Source organism: Manihot esculenta, chromosome 4, assembly GCF_001659605.2.
Source record: "Manihot esculenta cultivar AM560-2 chromosome 4, M.esculenta_v8, whole genome shotgun sequence".
Taxonomy (NCBI): domain Eukaryota; kingdom Viridiplantae; phylum Streptophyta; class Magnoliopsida; order Malpighiales; family Euphorbiaceae; genus Manihot; species Manihot esculenta.
Genome location: NC_035164.2, coordinates 33,212,006 through 33,231,958, shown reverse-complemented (window position 1 = coordinate 33,231,958; position 19,953 = coordinate 33,212,006). Strand labels below are relative to the sequence as shown.

The 19,953-nt window shown below is 36.4% G+C and overlaps 5 protein-coding genes and 1 non-coding gene across 7 annotated transcripts; 3 read left to right on the top strand and 3 right to left on the bottom strand.

The window, feature by feature from the left end:
- Window positions 1–1,369: 1,369 nt before the first annotated feature.
- Window positions 1,370–6,198, top strand: LOC110614159 (homeobox-leucine zipper protein GLABRA 2). The gene is made up of 11 exons (XM_021755650.2): window positions 1,370–1,576; window positions 1,724–2,013; window positions 2,534–2,651; window positions 2,817–3,011; window positions 3,123–3,497; window positions 3,574–3,675; window positions 4,381–4,590; window positions 4,687–4,861; window positions 4,959–5,230; window positions 5,321–5,407; window positions 5,486–6,198. Exons 1-11 carry the CDS (start codon window positions 1,493–1,495, stop codon window positions 5,873–5,875), a joined length of 2,298 nt encoding a protein of 765 aa, XP_021611342.1. The 5' UTR covers window positions 1,370–1,492; the 3' UTR covers window positions 5,876–6,198.
- Window positions 6,199–8,695: 2,497 nt separating this feature from the next.
- Window positions 8,696–9,536, bottom strand: LOC110612771 (30S ribosomal protein S17, chloroplastic). Its single transcript, XM_021753559.2, has one exon. The coding sequence runs from the start codon at window positions 9,294–9,296 to the stop codon at window positions 8,817–8,819; it is 480 nt and encodes a 159-aa protein (XP_021609251.1). The 5' UTR covers window positions 9,297–9,536; the 3' UTR covers window positions 8,696–8,816.
- Window positions 9,537–9,622: 86 nt separating this feature from the next.
- On the top strand, window positions 9,623–10,703 carry LOC110612773 (photosystem I reaction center subunit VI-1, chloroplastic). Its single transcript, XM_021753562.2, has 3 exons — window positions 9,623–9,900; window positions 10,005–10,131; window positions 10,378–10,703. Exons 1-3 carry the CDS (start codon window positions 9,773–9,775, stop codon window positions 10,555–10,557), a joined length of 435 nt encoding a protein of 144 aa, XP_021609254.1. The 5' UTR covers window positions 9,623–9,772; the 3' UTR covers window positions 10,558–10,703.
- TRNAT-AGU lies at window positions 10,260–10,333 on the bottom strand. Its single transcript has one exon. It is a non-coding gene; the product is annotated as a tRNA-Thr (tRNA).
- On the bottom strand, window positions 10,539–14,341 carry LOC110612767 (rop guanine nucleotide exchange factor 12). Of its 2 annotated transcripts, XM_021753552.2 has the most exons (7): window positions 13,350–14,333; window positions 13,048–13,164; window positions 12,626–12,780; window positions 12,459–12,533; window positions 12,072–12,344; window positions 11,658–11,978; window positions 10,539–11,452 (listed from the first exon to the last, which is right to left on the bottom strand). In XM_021753552.2, exons 1-7 carry the CDS (start codon window positions 13,645–13,647, stop codon window positions 11,156–11,158), a joined length of 1,536 nt encoding a protein of 511 aa, XP_021609244.1. In that variant the 5' UTR covers window positions 13,648–14,333; the 3' UTR covers window positions 10,539–11,155. The 2 variants fall into 2 exon arrangements, with proteins under 2 accessions (XP_021609244.1, XP_043811641.1); XM_043955706.1 differs by having other exon boundaries at window positions 11,309–11,978; window positions 13,350–14,341.
- Window positions 14,342–14,486: 145 nt separating this feature from the next.
- Window positions 14,487–19,812, top strand: LOC122721220 (glyoxylate/hydroxypyruvate/pyruvate reductase 2KGR-like). Its single transcript, XM_021753555.2, has 2 exons — window positions 14,487–15,095; window positions 18,997–19,812. Exons 1-2 carry the CDS (start codon window positions 14,670–14,672, stop codon window positions 19,513–19,515), a joined length of 945 nt encoding a protein of 314 aa, XP_021609247.2. The 5' UTR covers window positions 14,487–14,669; the 3' UTR covers window positions 19,516–19,812.
- The last annotated feature ends 141 nt before the right edge of the window (window positions 19,813–19,953 follow it).

The following is a 19,953-nucleotide window of genomic DNA, read 5'->3' as shown; positions in this document are numbered from 1 at the left end:
AGATTAAATTATAAAATAATAAAAAATTTTAGATGTTTTCTGTAAATATGTTTTTTATATAATAATAGTGAAGAGTATATAAAACATTAAATAAAAGTCATTCTTTTTAATTAAATTAAATATAATCTTTTAATTTGTATTAATTATAGATGTCCGTATATTTTTATGAGGCAAAGAGAATAAAGTAAGAAAAAGAAAATAACTCTTGAAATATAAGACTTATAATTTTATTTTTCCTTTGTTTTTCTTCTAATTTAACTTTCTATCTTATATGTCATCTAAATTAGTAAATTAAATAAAATTTAAAATTAACGTTCTAGCCTCTTAGAATTTAAAGTTGTAATTTGAGCGAATAGAAGTCTTAACACATGCTGCTCAAATATTAAAAACTTGTGGTTTTTTATTTTTATTTTTTAAAAATAACTATTTCTTTGAGAACCTCCTTCAAAATTAAATGAGCTTTACTTTGGACAGAAAAATCCTGGTAGCTCAGCCTTCTTGGGACCCCCTTCCTCCTCCCTCTCTTCTTCTAATTGGTAGCGTTAAAGACTGCTTTCAATTAATTTAATGCTGACTTTGCCTAACTTTCTTTTTAGCTTCCCCTCTTTGAGTTAAATAGTTCCCCACAAAAAGCAAAGAAATCAATTTCTTGTGGGGGAAAAAATTTGCATACATATTGTTAGGTAATTTGGGCATTCAAATGTACAAATGTTAAATAATAATAAGAAAAAATTAAATATTTTTTATATAATTATAAATAATTATGTATCACTAAATTATATTTACATGGAATCGATTACTAAAAGATAATAAATATTTTACTCATTTTATAAAAATTAAATCTTGATTTAATTTAAAGCAGAAACTGTTGTTACACTCATCATGTCAGTAGCCGATGTGTTATTTTCAATGATAGAAGAATTTGACTCTTATCAAAAATTAATAAACAATTTAAAAACCTTGGACCCAATTTCATAAATTCTACTTTTTAAATGACATCACGACACATTAATCAAGCAACAACTGACTTTCATATATTTCCTTCCATCTTGGCTGTGACTCTATCCTCCTCTTTACTTTTACTCTTTTTCTTTTTCTGTTTAAAACATATAAAAATAGATTTTATTTAAATTTTTTATAAAATAATCTATTTATTTATATTTTGAGTACAGGGTAAATTGGGTTAAATATAAATGTTTCTCCTAGCAGGGAGAGAAGCAGGAAAATACCGTTGGAAAGAGTAGATTCATGAATTCAACCGCTTAAAGTTAGTTGGATACTTAGGATGTTTTGGATATTCACATTTCCACTAACAACATTATCTAACAGTCAACTCCTACCAGCCCCCCCTTGCTCTCTTTATCAATACTCCATTTTTTGTTTTTATATCCTTAAATCACTAAGACCCCACTCTCTCTCAGCCTCCATTTTTGCCTTCTTTGCTCCTTAAAAACAACCATTTTACCACCCAAGGGAGCCTCCCCTCTCTGCCATGGGCGGTGTCGACATGTCTAATAATCCACCCACTTCTCACACCAAAGACTTCTTCGCCTCTCCTGCTCTCTCTCTCAGCCTTGTAATCTCCTTCTCTTTAATTTTTATTTTCTTCTTTTCGCTTTCATGGCTTCCATCTTCATACCCACCAATATATACTCCATTGGATGTGTTTATTTATCTGGGTGAAAATATTTGTCATTCTTATTGGGTGTTCTTGCTGTTTCAGGCCGGAATATTCCGCAGTGCGAATGCAGGCGGGGCGGCGGAGGCTCAATCTGTGGAGGTGGAGGAAGGGGAAGAGGGAAGCGGAGGAGGAAGAAGAGAAGGTAACGTTGAGATTAGCAGTGAGAATTCAGGGCCTGTAAGATCAAGATCAGATGATGAGTTTGAAGGAGGAGAACATGATGATGATGATGGTGATGATGATGATGATAATGGAGGTGATGATAAAAACAAGAAGAAGAAGAGAAAGAAATATCACAGACACACCACCGAGCAGATCAGAGAAATGGAAGCGTACGTGTGCTCTCTCATTTTCCTTATATATATATGTATATTGAATAATATTTACAGTTAATTAATTTTTTGAATTATAAATAGGTGCAAATTCAGGCAATAGACATATATAGTGTGCATGGATTTGGTAATTGCTAGTTGTCGTTTTGCTGATTTTAGAGCCAATCTGTTACTCTTTCTGTATTTCTTAGCATTTCAAATATTCAGAAATATAAATTAATAAAGCCTAAGTCTAAGAAACAAGAACTATATAAATTTTCAGTATTGTTGAAATACTTAATAAATTTCCAGTTTTGCTAGGGAAAATAAATTGATTATTATTAAAGCATATACATGAGTGTATTACAATAATTAGCAAACTTTGTGGTTAAGAATACTTTAGCATATGATGTCTACAGAATCTATTTTTCATAATTTAAAGAAAAAAAAAAAAAAGAAATGCATATTTATAATGTGTTAGTGAATAAAAAAGTGGTTTGTGTTGAATTAAATCAATTAATGCATTATATTAAATATGCAGGCTATTTAAAGAGTCCCCACATCCTGATGAGAAACAAAGACAACAATTAAGCAAGCAACTAGGGCTTGCCCCCAGACAAGTCAAGTTTTGGTTCCAAAACAGACGAACTCAAATTAAGGTATACAGAGGCTATCACCTTCTAAAATTTTAATCTTTTAAGTAAGAGTTGATTAAACATTAATGTGTTTTTAATAAATATTACATTTAGCTGTTTAAATTTTTAATGAAAATTTAAAAGGTTGATTTTAGTGTAAATGATGCATTTTGTTACTATTTTTATCAGGCTATACAAGAGAGACATGAAAATTCCTTATTGAAAACAGAAATGGAGAAGCTTAGAGAGGAAAATAAGGCCATGAGAGAGACCATTAATAAAGCTTGCTGCCCCAACTGTGGCCTCTCTACCACTAGCAGAGACACTTCTTTAACAACTCAAGAACAACAATTACGTATTGAAAACGCCAAACTCAAAGCCGAGGTTACAATTAATCAAAATTACAACAATTCCATTATCCAATTTTCAAAAATTTATACTTGATGCAAATCACATGCATCCTTAACTACAGAAATCATTAATTTTTAATCATAGGTTGAAAAACTACGAGCAGCTATTGGGAAGTACCCTCCAGGAGCAGCACCGTCGTGCTCCGCCGGAAACGAGCAAGAGAACAGAAGCTCATTGGATTTTTACAGTGGGATTTTTGGGCTGGAGAAATCAAGAATAATGGAGATTGTTAATCAAGCAATGGAAGAGTTGATAAAAATGGCTACTTCTGGGGAGCCACTGTGGATTAAGAGCGTTGAGACAGGTCGTGAGATTCTTAATTATGATGAATATATGAAGGAATTTGGAGTTGAAAATCCTAGTAACAGTGGAAGACTAATGAGATCCATTGAAGCCTCCAGAGAAACTGGAGTTGTGTTCGTAGATCTTCCAAGACTAGTTCAGAGTTTTAGTGACGTGGTAAATTAATTAAGGATTTTTCTTAATTGTTTCTTCTTTTATTTTTTATTTTTTAATAAAAAACTGTTTATTGCAGAATCAATGGAAAGAGATGTTTCCATGCTTGATTGCCAAGGCAGCTACAGTTGACGTTATCTCCAATGGAGAAGGTCCTATTAGAAATGGTGGAGTACAATTGGTAAGTTGTATATTTGGGTATTTAATGAAATATTCATTTACTTGTTTTTTAAAATGAAAAATCAAAAACAAATTTAATTAACACAAAATCAAGAGTACTGTATGGGAGTGGGATTTTTTTTAAATAAAAGAAAAAAATTATTTTTTAATAATAAATATAAAAAAATATTATTTAATTTCTATAATATTAAAAAATTTAGTCTATTTTTAACATTTTAAAAAATTTACTAATTAATTTTTTTTATTAATTTTAATTATTAAATATTTTACTATTAATTTAGTGCTTGTGATTTATAAAATTCATTAGTTAGATCCTTTGTATTTCTAAAAATTATATTAATTAGTATTTCAGAATATTTTAGATTTATTTTAGATTTTTTTATAATATTTAATAATTAAAATTAATAAAAAAATTAATTAATAAATTTTTTAAAAGATTAAAGATATTTTAATATATTTTTAAATAAAAATTAGATAGTAAATTTTTCTATACATAAACAAAGGTTTTTTAAAAGAGAGATAAGGGGCCTGTGTCTTCTTGCTGGACCACTTATCATTTTTACCAACTTCAGCTAAAGGTCAAGGATCTTTGACATCACTGCTATCTGTAGGTGGCCCATGGCTGATCTGTTGCAATGGCCCTCCAAGATAGATTACAATGGTTATTTAATGTAGTGATGTGTTGTTAAAAATAAACTGGTTGCAGATGTTTGCAGAGGTGCAAATGCTAACACCAATGGTGCCCACAAGAGAAATTTATTTTGTCCGATATTCCAAGCAAATCAGCGCAGAGAAATGGGCAATTGTTGATGTTTCTGTCGACAAAGTAGAAGATAATATTGATGCCTCCCTTGTCAAGTGCAGAAAACGCCCCTCTGGCTGCTTAATTCAGGACACGTCCAATGGTCACTGCAAGGTACATTTATGTGTAGACTAGAGAGACAACATTTATGTGTAGAGAGACAACAACAATCATGCTTAAAATTATACAAGTTGATGATGATCTTTTCAGGTGACATGGGTCGAGCACGTGGAGTGCCAGAAAAACACAGTTCATACAATGTACAGAACCATTGTGAACAGTGGTCTTGCTTTTGGTGCAAGGCATTGGGTAGCAACATTGCAGCTCCAGTGTGAACGAATTGTATTCTTCATGGCAACCAATGTTCCCACAAAAGATTCAACTGGTAATTAAAAATTTCTCACTGGCTTAAAAAAAAAAAAAATATATATATATATATATATATGGCAATTTTTTTAAGTAGATTTGTTGTTGGAGAGTAGGTGTTGCAACCTTGGCTGGGAGGAAAAGCATTCTGAAACTGGCACAGAGAATGACTTGGAGCTTTTGTCGAGCTATTGGAGCATCAAGCTTCCATACATGGAACAAGGTTACAAGCAAAACAGGAGATGACATAAGGGTTTCCTCCAGGAAGAACTTAAATGACCCCAGTGAGCCAACTGGAGTGATCTTGTGTGCAGTTTCATCTGTATGGTTGCCAGTCTCTCCTCATGTCCTGTTTGATTTCTTGCGAGACGATGCGCATAGAAATGAGGTATACATATACATGTGATTGCCTGAGTTAAAACTACAAAGCAAAGCGAAATTCCCTGATCCTTGTGATGTTTTTCTGCTAAAATTTTAGTGGGATATCATGTCAAATGGAGATCCAGTGCAATCCATTGCAAATTTAGCCAAAGGAAAGGATAGAGGCAATGCAGTAACTATACAAGTGAGTGTTCTTCTAAACCTCATAAATAAATCTCTCTCTATCTATGACTCTGAATTACTATGAATTTTTCAAATGCAGACAATGAAACCAAAAGAGAACCCTTTGTGGGTACTGCAAGATTGCTGCACAAATGCTTATGAATCCATGGTAGTGTATGCTCCTGTGGATATAAATGGAATGCAATCTGTGATTACTGGATGTGATTCAAGCAACATCGCAGTATTACCTTCAGGATTTTCAATTCTTCCTGATGGACTCGAATCGAGACCCTTAGTGATCACATCTAGGCAAGAGGAGAAGGGCACAGAAGGAGGATCTCTGTTGACAATAGCATTCCAAATCCTAACAAATACCTCTCCCACAGCCAAACTATCCATGGAATCTGTGGATTCTGTCAACACACTCATATCCTGCACATTGCGGAACATAAGTCAAGCTTGCAATGTGAAGATAGTTGATTACTCTTAGCTTTGTTAGTTACACAACTAATCAATTGTAAAATTTATAGGTTCCTAGGTTGGTTTTAATTTTTCTTTCTTCTTATTTATTTTATTTCTTTCCCTCAAGATTTTAGATTTTGATAGAGGGATGTTTTAATATGGGTTTTATTTGTCTGCGGTTGGAGTGGGGAGCTTGCCAGATGCATTTCTATAATTCAAGCATTCTGGAGGAGTGAGGAGGGGGATGTGGTTTACAAACTCTATAAATCTACAAGAGAGAAATATTCTCATGTACAGAAAGAATATTTGTTAATGCCCTTTAGTGGTTGCATCAGTTGCTACCTTTATCAATTTCACCATCTAAAAAATGTCTAAAGCAAGCACACAAAAAATCAAATCACAAGAGAAATGCTTCATGTTGATTTGCCCCATAAAGAATGTGTAGAGATACAAAGAAACAAGAATGCTTGAGACAAAGCAATATCATATCTTAATCACCAGTATTTTTATGATCTGATAAGCGAACATATATCCCACTCTTGCAAGGATCTACCAGGTCAAATTCAGTGTTGCAAAATGCTAGAATATAATTTTTTTTTTTTTTTTATGAAGATAGTTTCATTAGAAAGCCAGGAAAAGTTTAGCATGACACACACCACTAAAACCCAAACCCAGAACAAAACTAACCCCAATCTAAGTGTTTGCATGCTATGAAAAAAAACCTGGAAAAACCTCGATGCAATAGACAAACAAAGCTAAGAACATAAACCAGAAGCACTAAAAACACCAGGAAACCAGCACGCATCAACAAGGATGCAACAAAACCTCCAAAAACCAGCCATAGAACCATACCATGATTCCTCAATACAAAGAAAACAAATCAAAGAACAAACAACAAACTACTAAAAGCAAAGCTAAACCCAGGCATTCGAAAACAGAAGGAACAAACAGACTGAAGCCTCCACAAAACAGCAGCTGAGAAGCATCAGAGCAGAGACAGAAAAGCAGAAAACATCAGGCTACAACCATGCTATAAAGCTTTCAGATCCATGAACACCTTGTTTTGCCAATGTGTCCGCTATCCAATTAGCTTCCTCGGTATTTTACGAATGAAAAAGGCAGGAAATATGCAAGGAACAAAAGTCAGAGATTTGTTTCTCAGCCTTTACATATTATTTTGAAATTGTGAATCTACTACTTTTCTATTCCTTTTTTACTACCATTGCTTCCTTTCCAATTCTAACAATTTATGATAAGTGAAATGCTTCAGATACGGACAGGATATTAAGAATGTTGTGATCCTCCAGAAGTCACAAAATGAACAAGCTTGGCACAATGATGCAGTGATGCATTTGTTTGATAAATGAGAGTAGATGCAGGTGAGAAATATTAGGATAATTGCAGGGATCCTAGTTGAGAATCCCCGCTTCATAACTGGTATGCATTCACCATGCAAATAACACAAGCATGCACAGCCAGAAGTAGCATGAGACATGCACACTTCTTCGGATAACTTGACAGTAAGAGAATGGAAACCCATAGTCTTTTTTTAAAAAACAAAAAGAAAAAGAAGAAAAGAAAGAAACTAGAAATCAAGCACAACAAAGTCATTCATTTTCATCAGTGACAAACAAAACAGATGATTAATATCAATCAGAACACACGGACAAATCCTGCTGCTTATTGGGTCCAATAGGAATCAACCACAGCCATAAAGATTATAGCAACTCTGAGGAAATAAATTTGCAGGAAAAGACACAACCATCACCAACCAACGAAATGATTTCACCTGTAACTCATTTCACAGAGCCCCTGATTATATCTCAGTTTCCCATTTCATTAATAGCAAGTCCCATGATTATTATGGAATTCTCAAGCATATAGATAATTTGAAAAAAGTTTTTGCTGCATGAGTTCATCCAGCCATTAGATTGGCGGGATTAACCAAACTAACGTGCGGAACAAATTCATGCATACATGACTTCATGCTATATGGCACATCTCTATAGTTTCACTTCATGTTGACAGCAAGTATTAGACTATATAGCCATCATATCAATCTTATCTTCAACAAAACCCACCAAAATAGTCTGAATTCAAACAAAATAACACTAATTTCACAGTAGAAATTGCAGAACACTTCAATGCAGAGTTACGGAAAAAAAAAAAGCCACCAAAATCATAAATGAGCAACAAGAGACTCCCGTCCACTCCATGGATGTTGCTCTTTCAGGACTCATCATATAGTAAATAATACCATAAAATCAAAACACAAACATAATGCTGGAATGCAGATGATTATCAATGTACCAGACTATTTTAAACCAATGAGAAAATTCCATAAAAACTTCTTTCGAATTGGATCAATATTATTTTTAACCAATTAGTATACATTAAAATAGCAGCTCAAAATAAAATCAACCCCAGTTCCAATGCAGGATTATAAGACAGACATGAAACTGCTTCACATTCAATACACACAATAAATTTGAAATTATAAAACAACTACATTCCAAATTTTTAATAAATTGCAAATGAGCAACTGAAGTACATTCCTTTTAAAATTTAATATCGATCACCAAAACCCATCAAAAGATGAGTACATAGAAAATTTAATTCGAAGTCCGAGAATTTTATATTTAATTACAACCCGACCACAATCTAAGTTAGCTAATTAAGTGCAGCCTTTTCCTGTTGTTGAGACTCAAAATACCAAAGAAGTCCTAGGCTCCTTGTATCTCTCGTCTACCAACTCGACATACAAACTGAGCCCCGATATGGTAATATCAATTGCCCAAGGAAAGAAAAACTATCAAACTAATATAGAAAGTGAAACGATCAAATCAACTATCAAGCAAATTCACGACCATTAAATTACACTAAAATCCAGATATCATCACGGTTTAAACATCAAATTACATCCAAAAACTTCACAAAAGAAACACAATTTCATCACCATAGGAATCACGTTAAGCTTTCTGTTCTTGTTGAGACTCCAGCGGAATTCCAAGTTCCCGAGGCACCGTTCCCTCTCCATTCTCTTTATTTTCCTTCTTCTTCCTAGGCGGTACTGGGATAGCAATAAAAGCCTTGGTCTTGCTAATGGGTTTGCTCTTTTCCAGCTGGACAAAATCACCAACCTTGAACTGGTTCTCCGGGTCATGAGCCTGGAACTTCTTCTTCTTCCTCACCCTTCTCTTATACTTGGGATGCGGGGCCAACCGGGTTACCTCGACAGACACAGTCTTATCATTAGTTGCACAAACCACTCTGCCTTGCATTGACCTCATGGCCCTGATTGAAGGGAGAAAAGAGAAGGGTTTAGGGGGTTGGAGGGACAGAGACGAAGTGGGTTTTGAGAAGCGAGAGAGCGGGGTTGTTCCATGGAGGAAAGGAGTGGAGAGAGTGAGAGAGTTGAGTGAGGATGTGAGGGACATTGTTAGTGACATTGTTTTTCTCTGTGAGATTGGGAGCTGGAGATAATCGATAAGAAGGAAAGAGAGAGGTTTCGTTCGTTTCCTTTGCGGATTGAGATTGGGTGTTGTTTGGGAATGGATGTGGGGATGGCCTCTGGTAGGAATTGACAAAGATTTAAAATTTGGGTTTTGCCCACAGAGGAAGCTTGAGCAGAGCTTGGCAAGTTTTGGGCTTCAGGAACCTGACACTTTCAATACCAACTTAGCCCATCTAGCAGGGATCCAAGTTTCAGTTTTATGCCAGAATTTAGTGTGAGATGATAAAATGGATAGGCTTATCCTGCTACAATTCTTATGGAGCCACATAATAAACACTCCAAATCTCTCTCAAGAGAGCCCCCCTGGCCACGTGTCCAGCTGATATCCATGCAAGAAGATCAAAAGACCCAACTCCTTGTTGCCTGCTAAAACACAGAGAGTTCAGCTAGCTAGGAACCAAAACCAAGGGCATGGCATCCCTAGCAACCTTTGCTTCTGTGCAGCCTGCCACCGTCAAGGGCCTTGGTGGTAGCTCTCTGACCGGAACAAAGCTCCAGGTCAAGCCATCTCGCTTGAGCTTGAGACCCAAAAATATGAGGTACCAACTGCCAATATATCTCATCTTTTGATTCTATTGTTCATGCTTTGCATGATTGGCTTTTGCTTATTTTGGTGTCTGATTTTGTTATGGCTTTTGGGTAGGAGTGGCGCTGTGGTGGCGAAGTATGGTGATAAGAGTGTGTACTTTGATTTGGAGGATTTGGGCAACACTACTGGACAGTGGGACTTGTACGGATCAGATGCACCTTCTCCATACAACCCTCTTCAGGTTTCTGATCACTTCCCCTTCTGATGAATTTCAATTTAGAAAATGTATTGGATTTTCATTTATACCATAGAAAATTTAAAAAATAAAAGCAAGATGAAAAAAAAAAAAAAAAAAAAAAAAACAAGAAATGCTTTCATTGAGAGTCGAACTCAAGACCTCCCGCTTACTAAACGGGTGCTCTAACCAACTGAGCTATGAAAGCTCTGCACGACATTTTGTATATTGAGAACTATGTATATGTTGCAGAGCAAGTTCTTTGAGACGTTTGCGGCTCCATTCACCAAGAGAGGATTGTTGCTCAAGTTCTTGATCTTGGGAGGTGGCTCCACACTAGCTTACCTGAGTGCTACTGCTTCTGGTGACATCCTACCAATCAAGAAGGGTCCTCAACTTCCACCAAAACTGGGGCCACGTGGCAAGATCTAATTTACCCTTTTCATTGTATGCATCTTTTTTTTTTTTTTTAACTTTGTAAGTTTGTCTAAAGCTTACTTCATAATCAAGACTACTGTTATTGATTCAAGTATACTTGTCTTCAGTGTGATATGGGGAATTCCTCTTTTTCTTCTTAACCATTAAATGCTTTCTGTATAGGATTATATACAGGGAAAAAGAATGAATTTGTCCATTTTGAAACCATCCAACAACAAAAAAGAAAAAAACAATCTTTGAGTCTAACATACTACTTATGCATTTCATGTAGAAATTGAAAGAATGTATGAAATGCTTCAAATATAATAGTTTTTACACTTATATGTTTTCTTCCCTATTTACAAAAAGGGAGGAATCTAATGAAAATAAGAAACTCTTGACAGAAAGAACCACCAGATTCATATTTCCATGCCAGGCTTCTCACTCTTCTTCTGTATCTCTCCTATGGTTGTTGTTTGACATGGTTAAATGCCTGCTAGCAATGGTGTGCCGTCGGGCTTCATACACCTCCCATGTTCTCAAGATAGGTAGGTTTCTTGATGGTTACTATGTTAGCAATTTTTACTGTTAACTTCATATTTACATTATCTTCTTAGACTGTTTCATCTGGAGCTTCAGGTGTCTCCGTCTTTGCCTCGTCATTTGCTTCCAAGTTCCAACCCATAAAATCTGACAATGTCATTGAATTTGATCCCTCTGTGAATGTCTCGTCCATGGATGTTGTGCTATCTTGAGGTGTCTCCATTAATGGATTCCTCTTCTGTCCAGCATATGATGGATTTCTAGTGACATAATCAGCATAGAGGACATCCTCAATTCGAGACAAGACCGTGTAGGCCAAGCTTTCTAGAATTCTTGAGTAACTTTCCAGAATTGCCTGTCCTATATCCTGTTAACCAAGAAGAAATTCCGAGCTCCAATTTCATTAACATGACTAGAATTTATTAGCAGAATAGATATGGTAAAATTCAACCAGAAACAAACACAATTACATATTTGGTCTTGCTTCATATCTATATCCCCTGGTCAGATGATCATTCAGCTAAAATTTTAAGATGAAAGAGAGCTGAAGGTGAAAGGAAATGTGTTCATACCCGGTTGTATTGAATTTTGCTAATATCTAGTGAAGATTGAGGAATTCCAGGGAACCTTTGCTTGAGAATGAGTAAGATGGTTTCAGCTCTCTCTTCAAAGAGTTCTCTCTTCTCCAAACTGACAGCAGAACCCCAAGCAGATTTCCCATCTTTCTGGTTCATCTTCCTCTTCCATATCACTATAGAAGCTTCAATTCTATTCTTAAGGTCTAGGATTCTATGCTCTGATGTCATGTCCATGGTGGTCAGAAATTGGTCAGGATCAAAGAATTCAACTGTAATGCTTCTATAAATGGAGTCCCCGAGGCTTGCCCTCCCGTTCTGCGAAAGCATCAACATGAAAAAAATGTGATGAGTTGGTCAAGGCATTTGTGTGTAAATTTTTAATGAGATATGTTGCTTCCTTTAGTCTACCTTAGGTAGATTTTCAATGTAGTTTTCAGGAATCTCCATTTCTGATAGAACATTAGCATTTATAGCCATGGCTGCTTTCAGAACCTGGTTCACGCAGTCCTTCTGATACTGCACAAATTTTCTCGCCGCTTCAGACAGACCATTTGGTGGAACTTTAGCAGTGGGTAGCCACCACTTATCATCTTTTCTCTTGGTGTTACCTTTTTCTGAGTCAGGTGCATCTCTTGACACATAATAGAATTCATTTTGGTCTTTGAAGTTATCCAGGCAACCCTGAATATCACAAAACAGATTCAAGCAAGCATTAGACCTTCTGTGATACACATGTACTAATGTTCATATCTACATCTTAAAGTAAACTGACTATGGAATATCCTGTCTTCTTACTATAAGCATGGCGTCAAGCTTTCGCAATGCAGGGATGCTCATGTGAAGATCATTTCGCTGTCTTGTCACCATTATCTGTTAATCAAAGAAACATAATGGCATGATTGGATGCGTGCGGGTGAGAGACACAACCTTAATAAAATTTGATATCAGAGGGAGATATTTACCTCCATATTTGATCCATCCTTGGATTTCTGCTGAGAAGCAACAAATTCAACAATGTAATCAGTCACACACAATAGCCAATCAATTTCTCTTCTCCACCTTGTTTTCCTTTCTACAGACATTGGCTCCAGACGCCATTGTTCACCAAAGACAGAAGCTGCAAGCAGAAGGGCGCAAAAAATAAAAAAATCAAGGAAAACAACATAAGCATCCATCTCTCCTGTGTAAACTAAGCAAAACAGACTCGTTCCCAATTATTGCTTTTAAAAGGATAACTATATAAATTTCAATACTATTGTGCATCAGAGCATACTACAAATTGTATAATCTGTTTTATTCTTGATGTTGTTCCTTCTGCAGTTAGAATCTTTGCAGATCATGAATAATATCAGAATAATATACAAGGGACAAGAGATCAAAATACCAGCAAGATTTGTAATGGCATTTGACAATGCCAGAGCAGAAGAGACACCCTTTCCTCCTCCAGACATATCCTCTCCCAAAAGCAATTTAGCAAACCTTTCCTTCATCTGTTCCATATCTGAAGCAAACCCAACAAAGAAATTGAGATCCAAATGAATATTAACCCTAGAAATACCTGTCTAACAACTACATGATCTATATACCCATTCAACCAAATTAAAATAAATTGCAAACCCAAGTTTATTTTCTGGTATTAAGCCGGAAATAAATATTTAGGATCATTGAATTTGGATAAGGCCATGCCTGGATGTGTTTTTTCTTTGGCTTGAGCAGCAGCAGGTGCTGCTTCATCCTTGCTTGCCCTAGACTTGGGATCCTTTTCGTTCCGATTAGGCGCGGTTCCATTCTGTTGTTTCTCCGATTGGTCTTTTGACTGTTTTGATCCTTGGCTTTTTAAATTTATCTTGTCATCCATGGAAGAGTCGACAAGACTACTACAGTCATCAACGCTATGACTCTTTACATGACGAGCTCCTGAATTATCACTCGTCCCTTTGAAATTAAACAATCTAGACCTCAAACTCTCTTGTTCTTGAACCATTTTAATGGGCAGAGAAATGTATATACAAAGGACACGAAACTAATTAACAGCAGAAAGAAAACATTAGATATTTGAACATGAAGAAGCTTTAGTTGTTGGTTATGGAGAAGAAGAAGAGGAACCCAAGTACCCAATTTCAAAAAGATTCTAAATTTTTTAACAGATTTGTGATTCTTGTATCGATTTTAGTCTGAGAAATTTGTGGAGGTGATTAGCTAGGTGGGTATTTTGCTAGTTTTCCTCTAGGTGTTGGTAGAACGTGGGGTGCATGCTTTGAGAAAATGAGGTGTATTCAGAGCATTAAACGAGAAAAAGATCATGTTTTCTTGAATTTGCGTTCAGATTTTTGTTTTTCTTTTTAAGGGAGAATCGAACGGTGGTTTTTAGTTGTCAAAGGTCAAAGCTTGCAAAGAAACCGGGAAGACATACATGGGCAACCACCGTTTCTGTTCATAATTTTCTCTTTAATTTATTTATTTACCTCCAAATAAATGGTTTTAATGGCTTGATGCCATCCCCAGATATGTATTTTTTGCATATAAAGGTAGTGAATTTCTAGTTTATAAAATGCCATCAATGAATTTTTTTTTTATCATGATACACAAATTTCATCAATATTGTTTATTTCCTTTTCATATTTAATTTTCAGAATTGGAAATCATATTCTAATAAATTTTAAAATTCCTACTCATACTAAAATTTTCAAATATTAACTTTGGAATGCAGAATCCTTTAAGCTAATATTAATGGCAATATAAGCCAATACTATAATTCTAAATTTTTATTTCCTAGGAGAAAAAGTCATTACCATATTGAACGGCATCGGTTTTACAGACTCGAATCACAGCTGTCCTCGGCTGTGGCAGGCCACAAGTGAAACCAAACACTAAAATCCAAAGAAAACTCTCCTGTGAGCTGCAACACTGACCACAACAAATCCATAATCGCAACTACTCCATAATCACTCGCACTGAAAATTTCGCTTCTCCTGACAAATAGGACTCCTTCATCAAAGTAAACCAATGGAGTCGATAGGTGTTCTAATGACTTGCCCTCCAATCTATCCCCACCTCGTCGAAAAACTCGAGAAGCGCTTCACCCTCTACAAGCTTCATAACGCCCCAGACAAGACTCATTTCATCAATTCTCACAAGAATTCTATCCGGGCTGTTGTGGGAAATGCTGGGTTTGGTGCCGATGCTGATTTGATCGACCAATTGCCGAAGCTGGAGATTGTCTCTAGTTACAGCGTCGGGCTTGATAAGGTTGACTTGCCCAAGTGTAAGGAGAAAGGGATACGGGTCACTAACACGCCTGATGTTCTGACAGATGACGTCGCCGATTTAGCTATTGGGTTGATGTTGGCGGTATTGAGGAGGCTGTGTGAGAGTGATCGGTATGTCAGGAGTGGCAAGTGGAAAAAGGGTGACTACAAGTTGACAACTAAGGTTTGCATTTGTGGTCTATAATGTTTTCGAGATTCGTGTTTCATTGTTTTGAAACAGTGAGAAAAGGGATCCAATTTTTTAAGGAAAATAGATGTTAACATGATTATTGGGATTAGATGATTATTGAGAATCCTTCTGATGAGTAAAAAAGGATAAAAATCTGGAAATTAAAAGTGAAAGCAAGCATTTTTAAGTATTAGGCTTATTTAGGGGCGAAAATTTTGTATGCAGTCCAAAAATAGTTCATGATATCATCTTTCGTTGATGAGAATCTTTGATAAACAATGGGACTGTTGTGTGTATGTTTTGGATTTGCTTCCTGATTTGAGCAGAATTTCTGTCATGATTGATTAGTTGTTTCTGAGTCTGAACGAATGAACCTGTAGGTAGTTTTATGATTGTGCATGGCAGAGTATATCCATGCATTGAATTAGTCTTGTGGGAGTGGGATGGCTAAATATTGTTTCTGTGTAATTCAGTTTTTTCTCACATCTTATGTATTTGTCTTTGTCTGAATTGATGGTGAAATTAATTGGATCTGGTTTCTGGGATGCTTCTAGTCTATAATACTTTATATAGAAATCCTTGTGTTGATCGCATTTGCAGTGTAGTTGTATCTTGTGAGAATTGTGATATTTTGCACCCTTAAGCACTGATAAGTTGATGAAGCATTCCTCAAAATGTGTGCCCAGTAGGTTCTAAATTGTGTTTGGTTGTTTTATCTCAATTTTCTGCAATAGATTTGTGCTTCTTTTTTTTTTCTGCTGCGTATTCTTTCTTATCAAAAGCAATGAAACGGCCTTTGTTTTTTTTTACTAGTGTTGTTATTGTTATCATGGTTTTGTTTTACAATTTTTCTTGCCTTGTTTCATACTACTATTATAATTGTTCAATTTTGTATGCTTGGGTTCCAGCCCTTCTGGGCCTTTACATTCCTGGACTGTGCAGTCAAAGACACACAGCATGTGAATTTGGCATTTTGGGCTCGGGGTATATATTTTATAGCATTTGTAGTATAATAAAAAAATAAGCATAAAAGGATTTTGAAGAACCAGGGAGTTCAAAGTAAAGAACTAAAAGTTTTCTCTCTATCTTATCATCATGACACGCACAAGTAAGACATTATTATAGGGGATATTACCTTAATGCAGCTGTTTAATCTGTGATGTTAGAGCTGCTAAGTATTCAAACAGCTAAATTTCTGTAATGCTGCTTTCAAGTATTTATTTGTATATTATTTGGGGAATTAAATTTATTTGTATATTATGTGGGGAAGTAAATTGATACTATCTGCACAAGTTATCTTTTTGAGCAGAAGTGTAACGACCCGAAATCGGACCGCTACTGGCGCTAGGATCCAGGTCGACTTAAGGTCGCCGGGACCCGTAGCAAGCCTAACATACATCCTGACATACCTGATAAATCCCATACATGATCATACATTTACATAAAAATTTTAAACTTTTTCATTCACCAAGTTTGACCTGTGCATGCATCATAACCATAGCATAAACCCCACACAAAAGCCCTCATTAAATGCTTTAGTGGGATATCATATCATGCATCAAGCTTAGTTTAACATTTCTTAACATTAAAACTTTTTATAACGATCATGTACAAAAGGGGATTAACATAACATTAGGATCAAGTACAATACTAAACCTCATAACATTTTTATACAATACTTTACATTACAATATCTTTCATTATTTTCTCATGTCCACATCTAATTATTACATTCAAAGAGCCCTTACTCTTGCTGACATACTGGTCTATCCCGAACCTGCAAACCTGGGGGTTAAGGGAAAGAGGTGAGCTACTAGAGCCCAGTGAGCAGAATAGTAAAATAGTATATTAAAAACATATGCTTTCATGGAATGCATCATATCACAAACAATTCACATCAAGGATGGACTTGTCACCAATAGCCCTCTACACATTCCAATAGTGTCAGGGCGTAGAATGGGCCACTGGTCTTTCCCTTAACATAACATAACATTTCAATGTGCCAGGGGCATAGAATGGGCCTCGACCTGGACTTTCTCTTAACATCGTGCCTGGGGCGTAGAATGGGTCTCGACCTGGACTTCCGTACCATACCATCTCATATCATATCGAAGACTAATGGATCATCCAACATCCATCCACATCAACAATAATTAATGCAATGCATCATATTCATGAATTCTAATGCAAACAATCTAATATATATCATGGCATTCGTGATGCATGAACATGCTCGAATTTTATTTGCTTTGAAATATAAAGATTCATTCTACTCACCTCAGGCTGACTCTAAACAGACTATCTCACTGCTGGGGTCCTCGGTTCCTCGGGTCCGAACCTACACAAGTGGACTCAAATGAGGGACCAAACATACACTAACATGACTCTAAACATCTCCCCAAAAACCCCCTAAAACACCATAAAATAATCATAGAAAACATGCAAAGGAAGGCTGAACAGGGCACTTTCGGCGGCCGAACCCCCTTCCAGATCCGAAAGCCATGCACCTTCGGCGGCCGAAAGTCCCTTCTAGATCCGAAACTCATGCACTTTCGGCGGCACTTTCGACGGCCGAAACTCCCCTCCAGAGCCGAAAGTCCAACTTTCGGGGGCGAGTTTAGGCAGCCAAAACATGCCACCACAGGCAGGTTCGGCGGCCGAACATGGCTTCAGCTGCCGAACCTGAGTTCTTCCAGAATGGCAGAACTCAGCCTCTCATGCACAATTTGCCTCCCAAACCCTCCAAACTCAAACCAAACCATGCAAAAACATGCATAAACACATTCTTAAGCATTTGGGGGCTTAAAACTAGTCTATACCCCAACAACATCACATTTTAACATACAATAACATACATTCCACCATTTAACTCACATAAACCCTAACATTTACATCTAGCCTAATCATGCATTAAAACTCTCTAAAACCCCTCAAAATTTATATAAAGTATAAAAGAAGGGTAGGATCTCCACTTACCTCTTTAAAAACGAAAGGAGAGGCAATCCAAACTCGGAGATGGGAGAAATCGAGGTCCGGGGTCTCCAAGCTTCAAAACTTCGTTCTTAGCTCAAAAATCTTCAAAACCAAGTTAAAACTTATCAAAACTTGAAGGATTTGAGGAGAAAACACAAGATCGAAAAAAGGGGTGGCAGAGACTCACCTTGCCCGAAAATAGAGAGAAAAAATCGCCCATTTTCAGACAGGGGGCCTTTTATAGGTGGCTGGCCAAACCACCTTCGGAAGCCAAAAGTGCCTCCGCAACTCCACTATGTTCGGCGGCCGAACATGGGGTTCGGCGGCCGAATCTGGGTTTCTCCTCCAAAACATTTTTTTTCAAAACTCAATTTCTTTCTTCATTAAACCATAAAATATGTTAAAACATTTATAAAAACATGATTATACCCTTCTAGAGGGTTTCGACATTCGAGATTCCGCCTGAAAGCAGGAATTCCGATGTCGGGGTCTAGCCGGGTATTACAAGAAGCTTAATTTTGGACATGTAACCATGAAACTGCTTTACATGTATCTCCTTTTGTTATGTTCTTTTAATTCTCAGTTGTATCTCTCACTTGTATTAAGACCTTGAGTCCACCTGTATGGAGATATATTGGAAAGCAAAACTTTCATAAGCTTTCAAGCATTCAGCAACAATCTACATGGCATTTTTGTTTTGGCATTCAAAATGTCTTCTAGATGCATGGGATGTTGCCAAAAGCTATCAATTTAACCAAATCACGTCATATTTGGCACTGCAAGGGACCTGGGAGTTAGTGCGCTTAGGCCCCTCTGCAGCACTAAACGACCACTGGGACTGTAATGTATTGTATTGTTGCCTTTGATTTTCTTATGATTCTTGATGCTTCTCAGACTTATTGGTTAATCTCTTCTTTTTCAGTTTACTGGGAAGTCAGTCGGCATTATTGGGTTGGGCAGGATTGGCATGGCAATTGCCACAAGAGCAGAAGCATTTAGCTGTCCAATTAGTTACTATGGTAGAACAGAGAAACCGGATGTAAAATACAAGTTCTATCCAAGCGTTGTTGAATTGGCTGCCAACTGTCACATCCTTGTTGTTGCATGTGCGCTAACAGAAGAAACCCGCCACATTGTCAATCGAGAAGTCATCAATGCATTAGGTCCGAAGGGGATCCTCATCAACATTGGTAGAGGTCCTCATGTTGATGAACCTGAGCTGGTGTCTGCACTGCTTGAAGGAAGGTTAGGTGGTGCTGGGCTTGATGTGTTTGAAGACGAGCCTAATGTCCCTGAGCAGCTGTTTGGTCTTGAAAATGTAGTTCTATTGCCTCACGTCGGAAGCGGTACGGTAGAAACCAGACAAGCCATGGCTGACCTTGTTGTTGGTAACTTGGAAGCACATTTCTTGAACAAACCTCTGTTAACTCCAGTGGTCTGATGTTGACATAAAAATTTGTGAATACAAGACTGATCAGAGGCATCATCATGCTTCTGTGACTTGCAATTGATCTGGAGATCATTATTTTCCAGGACTTGGCAGGAATGCCTTGATGGAAGGAAGTATTCTCAAGCTTCCAATTTGTATGTCTGAATTTATTTTCTTCTTAGCACTCTTAAGAGATATTACTCTTATGAAAGGACATTTTGTGTTCGATAAATCTCAAATTTCTGCTCAGGTGTGATGCATAACTGTAGTTTTGAAGATTGAAAGGAAAAGACTTTAGCAGTTTTCATCAATACTATAATCATGGTTTGAAAAATAATTTTATATTTCTAATTAGGTTGTGTATAAAAATGCCAAAAGATACATTTATATTATATTGTATTCGAATTTTTAAATAAAAAACCTCATATTATATAAATAAATTACTTAACA

Bases quoted from the DNA above. Each gene is read 5' to 3' on its own strand.
- LOC110612771 (XM_021753559.2), bottom strand. From the start codon at position 9,296: ATGTCACTAACAATGTCCCTCACATCCTCACTCAACTCTCTCACTCTC.
- LOC110614159 (XM_021755650.2), top strand. From the start codon at position 1,493: ATGGGCGGTGTCGACATGTCTAATAATCCACCCACTTCTCACACCAAA. The intron at 2,652-2,816 runs GTATACAGAGGC...TATTTTTATCAG, and splicing joins ACAGACGAACTCAAATTAAG to GCTATACAAGAGAGACATGA. The intron at 3,012-3,122 runs GTTACAATTAAT...TTTTAATCATAG, and splicing joins ACGCCAAACTCAAAGCCGAG to GTTGAAAAACTACGAGCAGC.
- LOC110612773 (XM_021753562.2), top strand. From the start codon at position 9,773: ATGGCATCCCTAGCAACCTTTGCTTCTGTGCAGCCTGCCACCGTCAAG. The intron at 9,901-10,004 runs GTACCAACTGCC...GCTTTTGGGTAG, and splicing joins TTGAGACCCAAAAATATGAG to GAGTGGCGCTGTGGTGGCGA. The intron at 10,132-10,377 runs GTTTCTGATCAC...TATATGTTGCAG, and splicing joins CTCCATACAACCCTCTTCAG to AGCAAGTTCTTTGAGACGTT.
- LOC110612767 (XM_021753552.2), bottom strand. From the start codon at position 13,647: ATGGTTCAAGAACAAGAGAGTTTGAGGTCTAGATTGTTTAATTTCAAA. The intron at 12,781-13,047 runs GTATTTTGATCT...TTCTGCTTGCAG, and splicing joins TGCCATTACAAATCTTGCTG to CTTCTGTCTTTGGTGAACAA. The intron at 11,979-12,071 runs GTAGACTAAAGG...ATGCTTTCGCAG, and splicing joins ACATTGAAAATCTACCTAAG to AACGGGAGGGCAAGCCTCGG.
- LOC122721220 (XM_021753555.2), top strand. From the start codon at position 14,670: ATGGAGTCGATAGGTGTTCTAATGACTTGCCCTCCAATCTATCCCCAC. The intron at 15,096-18,996 runs GTTTGCATTTGT...CTTCTTTTTCAG, and splicing joins ACTACAAGTTGACAACTAAG to TTTACTGGGAAGTCAGTCGG.